At 39.2% G+C, this 14,926-nt stretch overlaps 1 protein-coding gene across 1 annotated transcript in view; it reads left to right on the top strand.

The window, feature by feature from the left end:
* Positions 1-14,689, top strand: part of MAN2B2 (mannosidase, alpha, class 2B, member 2) — a 16,177-nt gene extending 1,488 nt beyond the window's left edge. Inside the window, exons 2-13 of the mRNA XM_010148633.1 lie at positions 1,935-2,125; positions 3,182-3,368; positions 4,279-4,412; positions 6,528-6,784; positions 8,601-8,792; positions 9,748-10,000; positions 10,106-10,216; positions 10,329-10,521; positions 11,167-11,319; positions 11,685-11,797; positions 13,460-13,577; positions 14,469-14,689. Of these exons, the coding sequence (XP_010146935.1) occupies positions 1,935-2,125; positions 3,182-3,368; positions 4,279-4,412; positions 6,528-6,784; positions 8,601-8,792; positions 9,748-10,000; positions 10,106-10,216; positions 10,329-10,521; positions 11,167-11,319; positions 11,685-11,797; positions 13,460-13,577; positions 14,469-14,563 (1,997 nt within the window). The 3' untranslated portion in view covers positions 14,564-14,689. The remainder of the gene's footprint in view (positions 1-1,934; positions 2,126-3,181; positions 3,369-4,278; positions 4,413-6,527; positions 6,785-8,600; positions 8,793-9,747; positions 10,001-10,105; positions 10,217-10,328; positions 10,522-11,166; positions 11,320-11,684; positions 11,798-13,459; positions 13,578-14,468) is intronic.
* Positions 14,690-14,926: the final 237 nt, after the last annotated feature.

The following is a 14,926-nucleotide window of genomic DNA, read 5'->3' as shown; positions in this document are numbered from 1 at the left end:
GGGTGGGGGGGAACTCCACCCCCAACCACAACAAAAAAAACCCCTTATGCTATAACTGAAGTCTCAAAGTACAAATACCATCTGTATTTCTGAAGTTTGATAGTATGATGTGACAAATTAATTGCAGCTGCTTGTTGCTTGCTTGCATCTTGCTTGCTTGCATCTTACTTGCTGCACTACCTTAGCTTTTCAAGCAGAGCTGAAAAGTACTGTGAAGACATGAAAGAAGGTGTGCCATACCCAACATTGCTTTAATCCTTTTCCCCAGTAAATTTTCCCTTCTAGTCCTCATATTGAAGTATGCAGAGAGAAGACATGGCTAACTTCTCAGTTTATAAACTCATTAATTTTTTTCATTGCCTGGCTTATCGATAAAGTATCTTTGGTATCATTAAAATACCTTTATATAGAATTGTAGGTATCAGTACTCCCTCACATTTTTTGGCACTGTGGATGTGTATCTCAGACAATTACAATCCAGATTTAGCTTATATGTCCAATACTCAGTATTGTGTCTGCTAACTTATAATAAAAATAACTACTGCTTCCTGTGAATCACTGCATGGACTGATCCCTTATTCACTTCCCTCTAGGGATCATGTCATGTCTAACAACTTGCTGATAAATGCACTGTCAGTTTTAAGTGCTAATATCCTTTTACATCTGGGCTCTTACCTGTATCTTTTGGCATAATTTACAGGCAGTAGTTGATTGCTATTAGCTTGTATAATAGCAGCACCTTCAGTCTTCCAGGTGGGTGTCCACACATAGATGCAGTTTATTCCCCAGACTGCTTAGTGTGCCTTGCAATTGCAGTATAGATTTGAGTGCACTTTCTCCCACATACTATTTTGCTTCTTGATGATTAATCCTCTCTCATTCTTTTTGTGCCACTTTATTATGAGTCACTTATTGGGCTCAGTGTCACATCTGACATATGCCTTGGAAACTTAAGTTTTAAGTCCCAGATAAGTATTTCCTTTTTCTACTCTGCATATATTATACTGAGCTAGTACGCATATGTGACTCTTATGCTTGTAACCTTGAAAACTGAAAGGAAATTAATTCTGTTCGAACTTCTACCATTTTTCAGGCTGAAAAGAATTTGTATTGAGTTTTTGTGCAAAAGATCCCATTTTCTAATTGTTGCCCTTGATACCAGACCGATAGCAGATTGCTGCAGTTGCACATATGCACTTTATAAAGGACATGTTGCAACTTGTGGAAAAACTGTATATCAGTGATCTATGGAAAAACGATACATCAGTCTCATATATATATAAAAAAAATCCCCTCCAAGAAAATAAAAAAACCCTCTCTAGATATTTGGAGGTTTTAAAAACAAATATTTGTTTTCTTAGTTTACTCTGTTATGCTGGAACATATTAGCACAAATTAACTATTGAAATGCTTCCACTGACCACTTGAGGGCATGATTTGATGTAGTTTGAAGTGCTGCAGCACTTGGGAGTCATGTTATCACATCACTATTTCTACTCCATTTTCAGGAAATGAAATTGAAGATAAATCCTTTTGACTAAGAGGGGGGAATATAGAGAGCTTTTATCAAGCAGTAACCAAGGATTATAATCTACTTTATTCATGAATAATAAAATATTCTTCAGTGAAACTTCTAAAGTTGTTTTGTGCAGGTCCACAAAGAAGAATTTTCTCAAACGCAGGTTAACTTTATCAATAACGGCTTTATATCGACATTCATGTCTCTAGGCCTGTAGGAGAGATTTATTTTCCAAGGTGCACATTTATGGCTGTGTTTCTTTGTAAGGTTTATGACTGCTCCATGTGGTGGCTGATGTGTAAACCCACAGCAAGTTTCATGTAAGAAGCTGTACAGTAGTAGTCTAATAAATAACAAATAAATGACAACTGAAACATTATCTTGACATGTATTGGATCTGTTCAACTCTTAACAGAGCCATTCCAAGCATGGACTGGGTTTTATACTTCTCGGAGCACATTAAAAGGGATTGCAAGGAGAGCAAGTTCACTGCTTTATGCCGGCGAGTCCTTTTTCACACAGTATGTCCGGAAACACCCAGCAAGTTCTACTTGGAAATGTGAAGCCTTAAAGCAGCTTCAGAGCCTTAGGTGGGCAGTTTCAGAGGTAAGGATTTATTTTTAACTTTGACTGAAAATGTTTCTTGCCCAAAGACAAAGCTTTGCTTAAGCATTTCAGCTGGAGTGTTTCCAGGTTGCTTTTATGTTTTTAGAAATAATTTCCCCCTTTAGCAAGTCATGAGTAAAAATCAAGGATTTTTTAAAAAACATGACTTCAGCCCCTTAGCTGTACATTCAAGACATGGTTACTGGCAAATGTTTTCTTCAGTTTGTGAAAGAGTATGTCATTTCAAACTTTGCACGTGAATTTCCTTTTCTTAATGTTAGTTTCATGATTTACAAAATGGTTTTTAAAAGTAAAATAGTCAAACAGAAACTGAACTAACTGAAAACTACTGATAATCCCTACTTCTGTAAGTTAGAAAAGGAAGGACGTCTTTGTTTCTTTACAGTTCAGCAATTAAGTGATCAGCCTCATGCCATTAACCATTTATAGGCCTCAGTGCTTGTGCTGGTAATAAATATTTTGTCAGTGAAGCTGTTGACCAGATATTAGTAGGAAATGAAAAATCTGTCTTGTTACAGTATTTTTGCTGTGTTCTTGTTTTTGGTAACTGTTATATTTTTCCTCTAGGTATCAAACCAGTAATTTCGAAGTATTAACAGAGAAATATGTATAGAGGGAAATACATGTGCATCTTATACCACTTAATTCTATATATAGCAATATTTTTGCTGTGTTCTTGTTTTTGGTAACTGTTATATTTTTCCTCTAGGTATCAAACCAGTAATTTCTAAGTATTAACAGAGAAATATGTATAGAGGGAAATACATGTGCATCTTATATTCTAGATATATGCACTTAATTCTAGATATAGAATATAGATAGATAGATATAGATAGTCTAGATATAGACTTATGTGCACTTAATTCTAGATATAGCAATTTGGAGTAGGCAAAATGTGAATCTGTGAATATGGCTGTAGTACCTTATTATTTTAATTTGTGTGTCTGAAGGTTAGTGGACCATGTTAATATGAATGCAAACCTGAAGCTGTCGTACTGTTGCATTGTGACCTTTCAAAATACTGTTACATTGAAGGTCCAGCACCATGACGGTATAACAGGCACAGAGTCTCCCAAGGTGAAGGATATGTACATGAATAACTTGATGTATGGAATGTCCAACGTAAAGAAGCTAATGGCTTCCATAATCTTTGACATGAACAATGCGAAGAAAAATGGAGAGGTCTTTACTTCTGTTTACAATAAGGACTCAGGAATACCAGGTACTTTTTAACACAGCTTTTTCAACTTGCAGGCTAACTTTTGAAAGCTATCATATTTTCCTCCAAAACAATCAACACAGTGTACCACCTAAATTAAGTGAACTGTGTCTGGAAAATCCTGTTTGCCTTATGAGACCTGCAAGACCTTGCAAGGCCTGAGGCAAACTCAGGTGAATTTACAAGCTCTCAGACCTCAGGCTTCTGAAACCAGGACCTTTAAACTAATGTTAGGCAGAGCCCTGCACCAGTACATATATTAGACCTGGCTCCCAGATTCAGATAACTACATAGCAGAGGGGAGGAAGAGGCACTGATAGGGGTCATTACTAAACTAACCTTACTATGCAGCATAAGATGCATAGTAAGAAGCACTGCCACAGTTAAGAAATGTTCTTTCTGTAGCGTACTGCCAGCTGGTGTAAAAAATGTAAAGGAATTTTTAGGGAGTCTTTTCTAAAGACTGTACATTGCTCTTTATCTTTGATTTGGAAACTTTTTAAACTGTCAAAAGTTCTTAGTGTCGTGGGCTGTGCAACAGACTGATTTGGTTTTCACAGGGTTGGTTTTAGATTAGGCTTCTCATTTGATCTTTTGTAGAACTCTGATAATAATAAATGACAATGAGTTGTGGTAAGCTGCTTATTTGCACTAAATGCATTTACATTCAACTCAGGTGTCATTTTCTGAATACAGTCTTTTTATTGAGTAAAGAATAGGAGAAGAAAGAAGAGGCTTTTATAAAGTACTGTAAAATGTTTCCCTTCTTTCAATCGTGAAGGTTTACTGCAAGGTTTTATGTTAAAATTTTGTAAGATGGTTGTACCTAGACAGATCTCTCAAATACTTTTTAATATCACGTTTTAAAAATACATAGTTTTAGTGATTGATGGCTCTGTTTGTGTGCACAAAGGTGCTACAGATGTTGACCAATATGTTGTTGTCTATAATCCACTGGCATGGAACATCACTACCTTTGTCACGGTTTCTGTCAGCCATTTGGCAATGAGTGTATATGATGAACTGGGACGTTCTGTACCAGCACAGGTACTTTGACTTCGTTGTTTTCTGTTGCTTTTCTTTCACTTGTCAGTTTTCACTGACATCCTGCCTCCTGTTAAAAGTGTGGTAATATGTAGTACTATAGTGAAAACAAGTATTAGTTCAAACTAGTCATCCTTCAAGTATTTTTCAGTTTTTGGTTTGTTTTTTCTTGCCTGTTCTCTCAACTGTCCAAAGGGGCTTCCTGCTCTTCTACTGTGTTTTTGTCTTTTGCATGCATGCGGTGTGTGACTTGACTTCTCATCTTGCTTTTCTTTCTATAAAAAACAGTCTCCAGTAAAGCCCTTGTGCCTGAAGCCCTGCCCCACAATTGACAGTCCTGTTTGTACAATTGGCAAATTGCTTTGGGGAGGAGAAGAGGTTTAAGAAATGGAAGTAGTCTTTACTAGCCCAGAAGAAACTGGGGATAGTCAGCTGCCATATGAGATATCATTCTGTCATAGCCAAGCACCAAGACAAGGCCAGCTGTTCCCTGGACAGAAGGAAGTGGCCTCAAGTGAAAGTTAGCACTAGCCTTTCTCAGGAGCACCTGCTGTAGAGAGTGCATCATCATCAACAGCTTGATAAACCTGTAGGAATGCTTCCTGCACACAAGGCCTGAAGAGACGTGACACAATTCCAGATGCTCCCCTTTGTCCCTGAGATGCCAGATAGCCATTGCATATCACTACCTGACTAGAGTGTGCCTTGATGCACGTGATAGTCCTAAGCCATGAATAATAAAAACTCTGTCCAGCTGGCAGAACTTGCTGAGCTATCTCCTGTTCCTGCAAGTATAGATTGACGATGGTGTAAGACCATACTGCCTTTATCTGGAAGCCATCAGTCTCTCAGGTTAGCACATAGTCACGCTAACCTGTCAGCCACTTGTGTCTCAGAAGTCCTGCTGTCTGAATTACTTTAGCCTTGTAAGGTACAAGGAGGAGATTGGCATGTATTTAAAGCATTTATTAAAATACATTTAGGGATTTAGGATGCCCTGAAGTCAAGCTGTTATTTTTTTTATTTTAATAAGACCACGTACTTTGTTGATCTGTACTCTCACCCATATGTGCATATCAAGAGTCACTGGCGGCTAAATGAAATCTCATTACCAGTAATGAGAAGGTGGTTTGGGGTCTTTTTCTTCCAGTATGTACTGTTCAAAAGTGCATTCATATTGCACACACGTGCCTTTTGAGAGAAAGAAATCTTTAGCTCAGAACCCTGAGTATCTGAGTATGTGGCTGAGAGGAATTGAGGCTTAGCACTTACCACGAGTGCTCTGCCACCTTCTGCACCGCATGCAGGTGTTGTATAGTGAAGGGAGAGAATGAGAGTAGGCCCTGTCGGTAGCACTAAGGTTAGGATGTCTGTGGCGTGAGTAACTGGATATGCCAACCTGCCGTGTGAAGGTGCAGATAATTTGCTTTAATTACTGGTTAGTCACAACTAACTTCTTTGTCCGTGAAATCTGTACAGTATTTGTCTACTCCCATTTTCTTGCCCCAAAAGAGAAGTAGTACTAAATTATGCAACATTAATGGTCAGGGTGCATGTAGTTGCAAGAAGATTGAAAACTGTTGTTTAAGTTATTCTGATATTAAGTAACACTGGTGTTCTGTTTACTGTTCAAAACTATGCCACGTGCTTCTACCTCCCTCTCCGTGTACCTTGCATAAGGTGCAGGCACATCTGGGTGCTTCCTCCTCTTGCCATGAGTTTTTTGCATACTTGCACTGGTCAACTCCTTATGTTTCTGTGTCTTTTCTGTCATTTGACTGACTAGTTTAGTCTGTGATTATTTCTGCTCATATAGACATTTTACAGTGCGATCTTAGATCTACAATTCCCTGTTCACGTTAAAGTAAAATCTGACTTCGTAATTGGCTTAGTGACCCTCTCTCCTTCAAAGAAAGGCTAAGCTTAATCCAAGCTCACCAAGCTCTCAAGTAAAAGCAGCATGGTCTACAAAATAATTGAGAATTATAAGAATGGCATGTTTAGAAACTTACTTTTAAAGTAGTAGCTCAATTTTGTAATTTAGGGCTTGCAACACATGAAGATAGTTGCCTTGCTAATAAATGTTCCGTAATGAAGCATTGTTTTGTTTGTTAACAGGTTCAGAGCTCGGCGGAGTCCCATTCCACCTATGATCTCTATATTCTAGTTGCAATAAGTGGTCTGAGCTACAGAAAATACAGTGTTAAACCCTTGAATGGTGAGCAGTCTGCATTTATAGGAAGATCAGTCAGGTACAAGCGACAAGACGTAACTCGTGCAGATAAACAAAGTCAACAGTTGCTTCCTGTGGTTAACAACTGCTACCAGGTCTTGTTTGACCAAAATACAAATCTAATGTACAGCATTACAGAGAGGTGAGATTGCCTGCTTGTTTTTGATAATGTCTTAGATTCTGTGAAATCCTTTGTAAAGATAAGTCCAGGGGCTGTATCATGTGCCTTAATTCTGAGAATTAACTAACAAAATGTTCTTTACAACTACTCTTTTATCTCCAGTTCACATGTCCTTTCTACAAGAAACATCAACACTAGCCTAGGTGTGATTCCATCCTGTTTTTGTAATGTTGTTGCCCTGTTTAACTACGTAATTGGTCTAAAATGACATATCACAGTATTGACTAGTAGATCTGCAGAATATTATTGTACTTTAGCGCTAAAGAGGGTTATGAATGTGTGGTTGTATTAAAAATAAGTAAGCACACACATTATGGCTATACAATGAGCCTTAAGTGATAAAGCAAGAGATTTCTCTTACTGATGAGTAGTTTTGCAAGTCTTGTATCACTGTTTCTATGGCAGGAAACTACAAAACTTTTTGAAAGGAAACATTTAACTAAGGAAATTCTATTTAGTCAGGCAAGTAAAATGGAAGAAAAATCAAGATCCAAGTGAGATTTGGGGTTTGCAGGTTGTCTTTCTTGGCTGATGTGAATAGGCCCAATTCCTTCAGCTAATGTGGACCTTTGCTGCTTTTTGTCTGCTCAGGATTCAGATTGTCAGCTGGAAGATTTGACCCCTTTGCCATTGGCCCAGTGATTACTGGGCCTCTTTCACGTTTTTGTTCATAATTCTGCCTCCTAGAGCAAGAACCTGTTGTCCAGTAAAGTTAAGATCAGCTTTAAAAGTATAGATGTGCCATAATTGTGAGCCCTGGAGTAAGTACTTTCTGAAAGTGCCTCTGGATCCTGTTTCCAGATTCCGTGAGGAATATAGTATGATATATAATGAGAGAGAACAAACATCAGAATTCAAATCCTGGATTTCTCCGTCCTGTTCTGTCAGGCAGCAAGAGCTGGCATTCAGCACAAAGGAGAAGTGGGATAGTCACTTTTTTTACAAGCCTTCAGGCAAGCCCAGAATGTTTGAATTTCAGGAAGTTTGCTTTGGGGTAGTGGGAAACAGTGACACATCAGGTCAGAATGGGAGGAAAGGTTAAAAAAAATTGGGGTCTTCACCTGTGAAGCCTTATAATGTTTAGCTGCAACAGGTAGAACTTCTAGACCCTGCCTGTGCACTGGGAATGCCCTGTAACAGTAGTCGTTGATAAGACTTAGATATGTTTTGCTCCTCAGTCATTGTCTTTTGCAGGTTGCTCTATTAACACTAGGTAAAATGGTTGGCAGTTTAAATTTATATGCCAGACTAAGTGATTTTTCCTGTTGTGCCAGCAAGGCTCCAAAAGAGGACCAGTGCAGGTAGCTGAGGGCAGGAACATCTTAAATTGGTTTCCTGTGACATTCCAAAGATTGTATGTGAAGTTATGAATTGCTAGACTATAATCTTCAGGGAAGAAAGGATGTGACAAAGTAGGTAGTGAGCAAGTGTCAATTTTGCAATCCTGTTGCCATTATATTTGTTACCACTGTTAAATATGGAAACTTGCATCGTGGTGATGAACCTAGCTACAAAGTCAGTGATCCTGCTCTGACAGGGGGGTTGGACTAGATGATCTCTAGAGGTTCCTTCCAACCCCTGCCACTCTGTGAATCTGTGTAAATGAACCAAATCACTCATTAATAGGGTGAGATGTACCTTGGTTTTGTGTTTTGGTTTTTGTTTGTTTGTTTTTGTTACATTCCCAGCCTCATTCCCATTGCAGTTCAACTTGGCATCTTTTATGTGCAAAATGTGTTTGTAAGTAATATAATTTTTCTCTTCTGTGGATTCACAGGGAGACTAACCAGACTGTCCAGTTGACGCAGGAGTTCCTTGAGTACCATGTGAATGGAGATGTAATGAAAGGACCCATTTCAGATAACTACTTATTTGCCTCAAATACTTCAGCTGTTCCAGTGTCAAAAGCAGTTGGATTGGAAGTGGTTACTGGGAGCTTGATGACAGAGATACGGCAGTTTTTCTACAGGTACAACACCATGACAGCTTCACTTCACAGGAATGTTTAATTCTACGTAGATGTGCATAAGATTAATTCTGTATAGTTATATATTAGTAATTATAGATTAATTCTGGAACTAGATGGTCTTTAAGGTCCCTTCCAACCCAAACCATTCTATGTATCTGTTAAATTTAATGCTGAAGAAGCACCTCCTTTAAATAGCACATATTGCTGCAGGGAGTGAGGTGAAGATTGTTCAGAGTTATCTTCTGTGGGTCACTTGATAATGTACCTTCTAGTGGGATCCTGGTTCCATACAATTTAATGAAAAGTGTAGCTAACATCATCTTACATGAGTGGAATTTGGACATAATGGTTCATTTTTATAACTGTGAATATCTTCCTTACAAGCAAATTAGAGAAAGGAGAAATTAATCCTATACAAGGACACTCTGTTGGTAAACTAGCTGCTCTTCTGTGTTAAAATTCGATTATTCTATAATCCCTTCACCCTCTTTTAAATCTGGTTATTTGACTGAAATATTTGCTTTACATGGCAAGGTTTGTAGTCGAGAAAGACCTTTGGAGAACACTGGAATTCTTGCATCAAAAGTAATGTTTGCCAGATTGAGAAATACAGGTGTTCTGTAGAATGTAAATGTGTTGCTTAGGGAATCATAATTATTTTAATTTTTTTTGTTAATTTTGAGAAAAACAGAGCCTCGCTAATCAAATGAAGAGTCCTTTTTATGTTTGGAAAACTAAAGAAAATAGTAGTGTATCATTTACTCCAGCTGAATATCTGTACATTTGAAAACGAAATTGAAATTAAAAATTATTGTATGTGTACATGAAACACATAGAAAAGAGGCAAGACAGTTGTTTCTGTAGGATGACATCATGAATGATTTGCAAGTCTTGACATAACCAATAATATGCTCCACTTTATAAACTCTTTATATCTTTCCTCTCACTTTTATAGTAACATTACTGCTCAGGATTACATATATGCAGTATATACCAGGATGTATACTGTACCAGAAGGCTATGATGGGAAGTTGCTTTGCCATAGGATAGAGCAAGAATACAGTGTTGGGCCTTTGGAACTCAATCGTGAAGCAGTTCTTAGAACAACCACGAATTTGAACACCAAGCAGCTACTCTACACTGACAACAATGGATATCAGATTCAGAGAAGACCATTCAAGGCATATGTGAATAACAGAGTGGCTCGGGTAGGCACAAAGGTGTAATCCAAAGTCACTTGTGTCTTATCTTTGTTTACAATTACTGTTACCTAAGTTAATGTTACCACTCCGTGGTTTACTGTGTGTTTTCAGAACTATTATCCTATGGTCCAGACTGCCTACATTGAAGATGATACCACAAGGCTGATGCTGCTTGCAGAAAGAGCTCACGGTGTCTCAAGTCAAGGAAATGGACAAGTGGAGGTAACATACAAAAATAGTCTTTGTCTAGGAGACCGTAATTTTATGGCTGCTGATACTTTTAAGTAAAGCATGATGGCTGATTACTGCTGTGACATTTACCTTTCCAATGCAGGTGATGCTTCACAGGAGACTGTGGAACAACCTTCAGTGGGACCTGAGTAACAATCTCACTTTGAATGATTCTTCAGTGGTTCGCCCTGTGCTTTGGCTTATTTTAGGAACCAAGGCTGTGACCAATACTTTGTATCAGACAAGTGGACTGGCGTTAGAACACAGGCCAGTAGTAATGTTTGGAGCATTATCAGGTAACTCATTCCATCTCCTGTGCTATCTTTAGCATCTGAATGGCTTTTTTATTTTGCTCTGATTTATGCTGTGAAGTTTGTAAATGCAGACTTCAAGCTTCCTGTGTGGCAAAGTTAGTACACAGTGAGTTAGGAGGCAGATTTAGCGCCTGCTAATTACTTTGCATTAATTTCAAACATGGATGTTGTCCAAGTGTATGAAATGTTTCTCTTGTTATGCAATTATCTCTACTTTCAGAGGAGAATAAATTTTAAAGCATCTAATGAGAACAAAATGTCCACACAGGGAATTAGTGCAAGATAGCTAGTGCACCATATATCAGCTTCCAGGATGCTAAGTCCTTAATGACCATTTTTGAGTCATTCTTTTAAAAATATTAGTTTGACTTATTAACTAAAACTGAAGCCTGGTAGTGGAATAGCAACTTCAAGCTGCAGTGAAATTTGCTTTGTGGAAAGCTCTAATATATTTCTCCAGTAGTTAAAATCATTCTGCTTTTTGCTTTGTATCTTGGAGGAGAAAGCATAGTATCCGCTTTGTATCGTCCTTGGCAGCAAAAATCTCTTTACCCTTCCACAATCCCCTAGCCAGGCTTGTGTGCGTGATGGATGTTTGATGTTTGCTTTGTTTCATTTTGCATGGAGGAGGTAAACCAAAGCTGCATGGACAACTTCAGCAGAATTCAGTCCACAGTTCACCTGTAACTCTCCCACCTAATCTTCATCTCCAGACTCTGAGCATTCCAGGGTGGAGATACAGCTCTAATCATGCAGAGCAGGTCCACAGAGTCCGCACAGGTACGTGCTTTTCAAAAGGGTGGCTGGATGTTATATAAGCTGACTTTCTTTTCTTTCTACCTTCTGTGGCTAGTACTTTTATTTATGCAAAGTGCTACATTTCTCTATCAAGTAATGTAATAGTCCTGTATGATTGCTCTATTGAAATAGCAAAATAATTCTCCTGCGTGAGTTTGTCATGCCTGTTAGTGTCATTCCTGTCAACAGTGGATGCTAGGTATTTCTTCCTGTTATTCCTCTTGCTGATTTTAGAAAATGAGAATTAAATTCAAATTATGAGAGTGTAAAGATTAAAAATAAAACCAATTTTTCAACTTTTTTTTTCCTAAAGTAAGAAAGTGTTTGCATTTTATTTTCTCTTAAAGGTAAACAGAAGCAAGGTGATGCAGACTTCAGTCGTGTATTGCTGAGAATTAGACACTTATATGAAGTTGGAGAGGATCCTGAGCTGTCTCAACCTGTGATTGTAAATCTGAAGGTAAATTAAATCCATCGAGACAGAATACCACTTGAGGTGTTCTTGTTCCAGATATGTTCTGGAAAGAAACATCCTGTGTGCTAGAGCTCCACAAAAGACAAATACAAAAATACTAGTATAACTTTAACCTCAGAGGGAAGCAGGTCTTATTTTTACTCACTTTTGGAACACAGAAGCCCTTACTTCAGACGAAGTTGGCATAGGCACAGCATGAAGAGCTGCATAAGTATCATAGAATGGTTTGGGTTGGAAGGGACCTCAAAGACCATCTAGTTCCAACCCCCCTGCCATGGGCAGGGACACCTTCCACTAGACCAGGTTGCTCAAAGCCTCATCCAGCCTGGCCTTGAAGACATCCAGGGATGGGGCATCCACAGCTTCTCTGGGCAACCTGTTTCAGTGCTTCACCACCCTCTTCGGGAAGAACTTCTTCCTGGTATCTAATCTAAACCTCCCCACTTTCAATTTAAACCCATTAACCCTTGTCCTGTCACTACAGGCCCTTGTGAAAAGTCCCCCCCAGCTTCCTTGTAGCCCCCTTCAGGTACTGGAAGGCTGCAATAAGGTCTCCCCGGAGCCTTCTCTTCCCCAGGCTGAACAAGCCCAACTCTCTCAGCCTGTCCCCATAGCAGAGGCGCTCGAGCCCTCTGAGCATCTTCGTGGCCTCCAACCGGTCTATATCCTTTGTTCCAATCGGTCTATATCCTTCTTATGTTGGGAGCTCCACAGCTGGACGCAGTACTCCCGGGTTGGGGTCTCACAAGAGCAGAGTAGAGGGGGAGAATCCCCTCCCTCAACCTGGTGGCCACACTTCTCCTGGTGCAGCCCAAGATACGGTTGGTTTTCTGGGCTGCCAGCACACACTGCTGGCTCATGGTTGAGCTTCTCATCAGCTGTTGCCCACAAGTCCTTCTCCTCAGGGCTGCATGCTATTCACTCTCTGCCCAGCTTGTACTTGTGCTTGGGATTGCCCCCGCCCATGTCCAGGACCTTGCACTTGGCCTTGTTGAGCTTCATGCAGTTCACAAAGGAATATGTGTAGAACTGGTTCTGTTGAGTTCTTGGTTGTATAACACCCTGCAGTACCTTAACCAGTGCAGAGAATGGGAATCTGCTTTGCTCTTTCTTTAGGTATTGTAAGTTGTACCTATAGTTAATGAAATGTGCACAGGATTAAAGGAAACAAACATCTTTTTGTTCTATAGTTTATTTCTGTGAGTTGGTGAAAATTTTGGTTGCTTCCATCATGTGCTGTGTATTTTCAGTTTCTTGTTTATTTGGTCTTCGATATAGCAGTAGATTCTTCTATAATACATGGCAGGGGTTTATTATTCTAAAACTCTTAAATTTTTATTGTGGTGACAGAAACATGGGGAACAAGGTGTAGGGTGCTCTGTTTTGTGGTTAAAAGTTCAGAGTGTTTCAGCTTTTGAATGGAGAGATTAGTGGGCTCTGAACTTTGCTACACCACAGAGGAGGCTCTCAGCACCTCGACTTCTTAGTTTGAAGCCTGGTGAATCTGTTGTTGCCCCTGTGTCGCATAACCTAGCAGATTTTTAAAGTCTCTGCTACTCCGCTTAACAGATCAGAGATGAAAGTTCTGTTCTGGCCTGTGTACTAGACCAGTGAGTATGATGCTGTTTCTGTTTTCTTTACTTACAGTCTTTGCTAAAGGGATTAGGATCAGTGATGCTAGTGGAAGAGCGATCGCTCACAGGCACCTGGGATGTAAACACTTTGAAGCGGTGGAAATGGAAGACTGCGCGAACTCCAAGCAGAGGTAGGTGGAAGAAGTAGGCTGGTGTCTGTATTGTTGACTCTTGAAGCTTAATGAGTAGTCTGATTAAAAATCTAAAAATATTTGCAAGATTAAAAATGTGTTGTTCTTCTGTATGACAGTCCTAGTATTTGGCAGAGCCTACAAGTAATAACATTTAGCAAAGATTCCCTGCAAGGACTAGCCTGCTGTGTTTCTCTAATGGCTTGTTTTGCCTAGAAGTGGTAAAAAGCTTGAAATCTTCCTGGATTTCTATCTTTGTCCAGATAGAAATGGCCACTTAATGAATTCACACTTGTGACACAGATTGATTCTGTTAGATGCCGATGAGTTGTGTTAATCTAAACTTAATCCTGTGCTGCAGAAAACAGACAGCTGCAGTTAAAAATCCCCACTGTAATCAGCTTAAAGGACTCTGTGGATATGAGTCAAGTTAGGGCTGACACTCAAGTCAAATGCTGTGGGTGACCTCATTTCATTTCTTATTCCAGTTAGTTGCTTGGACGTTGTCTCAACTGTCACTCGCATCCACATATGTGCCTTGTAAAAACCTTGCGGAGGTTTTGGGCTGGGCTAGGTGGGAGTTCAGACCTCTGCTTGACCTGCAGCTAGGAACTTGCTTGCTGTTTACTTGCACTGAAGAAAAGGTGCATGGCTGGGGAGTTGCTCATGTTTTCTGTGTGAGTCAGTGTGTAAAAAGGAGATGGATTATTGTATATTTTAATATTATGAATAGGTGCATCTTGGGTTCCATACTACTTAGTGCTTTAAGGAGGAGAATCTGATCAAGCACCAGCTTTCAAGGAAGGCATGAGTTAAACCAAGATAGAATAATAAATACATTGGAGTAAAGTTTCTTCTTGGATAAATTACTAATGTTTTTATGTTTTACAGGATTCTCCAACAGTATAGTGACATCAGAAAACTGTACAGTAACTGTTCACCCCAAGGAAATAAGGACGTTCTTTGTGTACTTTCAAGGTCAATAAAGTTTGACATTGTATTTCAGGAGTGAACATTTTTGTTCCAAGACATGAGTAATGAACTTGAAAAACATTCTACTGCTGTTAATGAAAGGAGTGGTCATTTTGGAATAAACTCTAAATTGAATTAAACTGTTGGCCGGAGTTGTGAGTATTTTTGTTGGTTAAGTGTTTACAACTCTCTTTTTTTTTTCTGAAACATGTTCAATTCAAAAGTACAGAAACGACCTTGGTGTTGCTGTGCAAACACACTGAACATTGTCGTGCTTGCTGTGGGTGGTTTTAAAGTGAATGCCTCTCTCACGCTTCACTGTGGAGCACTGACGAACTCTCATTAGTACTACAGTCTTGAATTATTTTTACAGTTAG

The sequence above is a fragment of the Eurypyga helias genome, unplaced genomic scaffold, assembly GCF_000690775.1.
Source record: "Eurypyga helias isolate BGI_N326 unplaced genomic scaffold, ASM69077v1 scaffold17100, whole genome shotgun sequence".
Classification (NCBI taxonomy): domain Eukaryota; kingdom Metazoa; phylum Chordata; class Aves; order Eurypygiformes; family Eurypygidae; genus Eurypyga; species Eurypyga helias.
This window is presented reverse-complemented; position numbering and strand designations above follow the sequence as displayed.